The sequence below is a fragment of the Calidris pugnax genome, unplaced genomic scaffold (genome assembly GCF_001431845.1).
Source record: "Calidris pugnax isolate Ruff unplaced genomic scaffold, ASM143184v1 scaffold1945, whole genome shotgun sequence".
NCBI classification, from domain to species: domain Eukaryota; kingdom Metazoa; phylum Chordata; class Aves; order Charadriiformes; family Scolopacidae; genus Calidris; species Calidris pugnax.
The window spans coordinates 1-1,778 of NW_015092287.1; the positions used below are offsets into that span (position 1 = coordinate 1).

At 61.9% G+C, this 1,778-nt stretch overlaps 1 protein-coding gene across 1 annotated transcript; it reads left to right on the top strand.

The window, feature by feature from the left end:
* The first annotated feature begins 96 nt into the window (after positions 1 to 96).
* Positions 97 to 1,714, top strand: LOC106900308 (erythroblast NAD(P)(+)--arginine ADP-ribosyltransferase-like). Its single transcript, XM_014962324.1, has 3 exons — positions 97 to 589; positions 1,259 to 1,297; positions 1,391 to 1,714. The coding sequence occupies exons 1-3, from the start codon at positions 112 to 114 to the stop codon at positions 1,471 to 1,473; spliced, it is 600 nt and encodes a 199-aa protein (XP_014817810.1). The 5' UTR covers positions 97 to 111; the 3' UTR covers positions 1,474 to 1,714.
* Positions 1,715 to 1,778: the final 64 nt, after the last annotated feature.

The following is a 1,778-nucleotide window of genomic DNA, read 5'->3' on the forward strand; positions in this document are numbered from 1 at the left end:
AGAAGTGGCATATACAAGAAGATTTGGAAACATGCCGCTGCCGAATGGCAGAAGCAGGAAAGTCTTGTCCCCAAGCCACCGGGACTGCGTACGGAGCATGCGGTGGCCCTCATGGCGTACACCCATGAATGCCTGTACCCGGAGTTCAACGCAGCCGTGCGCGAGGCCGGGCGCTCCTGCAGGGAATACATGGACCACTTCCACTTCAAGACACTGCATTTCCTCCTGACCCAGGCCCTGAAAATCCTGAGGGAAGCCCAGCCCCGGAAGTGCTACCACGTCTACCGGGGCGTCAGTGACATCCGCTTCACTGCCCGACTCAATGATAGCGTCCGCTTCGGCCAATTCGCCTCCTCCTCCCTCAAGAAGGAAGAAACCACAGAATTTGGCACTGACACCACCTTCTCAGTGTACACCTGCTATGGTGTCCCCATCGAGAACTTCTCCTTCTACCCCGGGGAGGAGGAGGTCCTCATCCCACCCTTTGAGAAATTCAGAGTCACAAACATCACCTATGATGGGAAGAAAACCCACATCCAGCTCAATTCCACTGGCATATTCAGCTGCCGCAACTGCGAATGGTTGCAAGGTGACATCCCCCGTGACGGTCCCTCCATTCCCCCATGATGGTCCCTCCATCCCGTGGCACGGTCCCTCCATCTCCTGGGTTGGTCACTTATGCCCCCCGGATGGTACCTCCATCCCCTCGGTCTGTCCCTCCATTTCCTGGGATGGGCCCTCCATCCTTGGGTCCATCTCTTCATTCCCTGGCACGGTCCCTCCATCCCAAAGGACAGTCCCTCCATCCACTGGGAGGGTTCCTCCATCCCTTGGGATGGTCCCTCCCTGACGCTGGGTGCAGAGGACGGAAGCTGGGGGTGGCCCTGTCCCACCAGCTCTGCCAGGAGAGGGGGATCTCAATCGTGGGGAGGGGGACAGGGGAAACTTGCCTTCAGGCACATGCCCTTGCACGTCTCCCACCTGCTCCCCATGGGGTTTGCAATGGTGGCCCTTGTTGTCATGGCACAGCATGGCATGGGGCAGGACGGAGTGGCAGAGTGTGGTATGGGGGGGGAACAGCATGGCATGGCATGGCATGGCTTGGGGGGGGAAAGCACAGGACAGCACGTTGTGGCCCAGCACGGCACGTTGTGGCACAGCACGGCACGTTGTGGCACAGCACGGCACGTTGTGGCCCAGCGTGGCCGTGGCCAGGAGCCTGCAGGGCCCCTCCAGACGTTGTTGGTCTCTTTGGCAGAGAAACGATGCAAGGACCAGCCGTGCGACTTCAGCGCAGGGGAGGCCAGAGCCCCCACTGCCAATGGGGGGGTGATGTCCAGCTCGGGCCCCCCGGCTGCCTCTCACCCCCCCCAATATCTGATCTCCCCAGGCAGGACCATCATCGGAGACCCCCTGCTCCTCTGGGGGCTCCTCCTGGCAGCCACGGCCCTGGCAGCCACGGGGGGACCCTGAGCCCCGATGCCACCGCACCACGGCGAGAGAGAGGGGTCCAGGATGGAAGACACCAGCATCATCGGGATGGTGGGATGGGAGGGGTCAGCATTTGGGGCTGGGGGCATGGGGACAGCCCCGCTGCAGCCCCCGTGCCCAGATGAAGCCCTGCCACGGTGCCACCCCTTCTGGGACATGCACCCAGCCCCAGGGAATACATCAGAACCTTCAGCAGAGCTGCAGATGGGGCTTTTGGATGCAGCTGATCATGGGGTTTCCCCCCAGGGATGGGGGTGGCCATGGGTTTGGGAGGGGGACACAGGCGG

Coding starts and splice junctions, on each gene's coding strand:
- LOC106900308 (XM_014962324.1), top strand. CDS start 112: ATGGCGTACACCCATGAATGCCTGTACCCGGAGTTCAACGCAGCCGTG. Junction 590..1,258: donor CAACTGCGAATGGTTGCAAG/GTGACATCCCCC, acceptor TCTCTTTGGCAG/AGAAACGATGCAAGGACCAG. Junction 1,298..1,390: donor GCCGTGCGACTTCAGCGCAG/GGGAGGCCAGAG, acceptor TGATCTCCCCAG/GCAGGACCATCATCGGAGAC.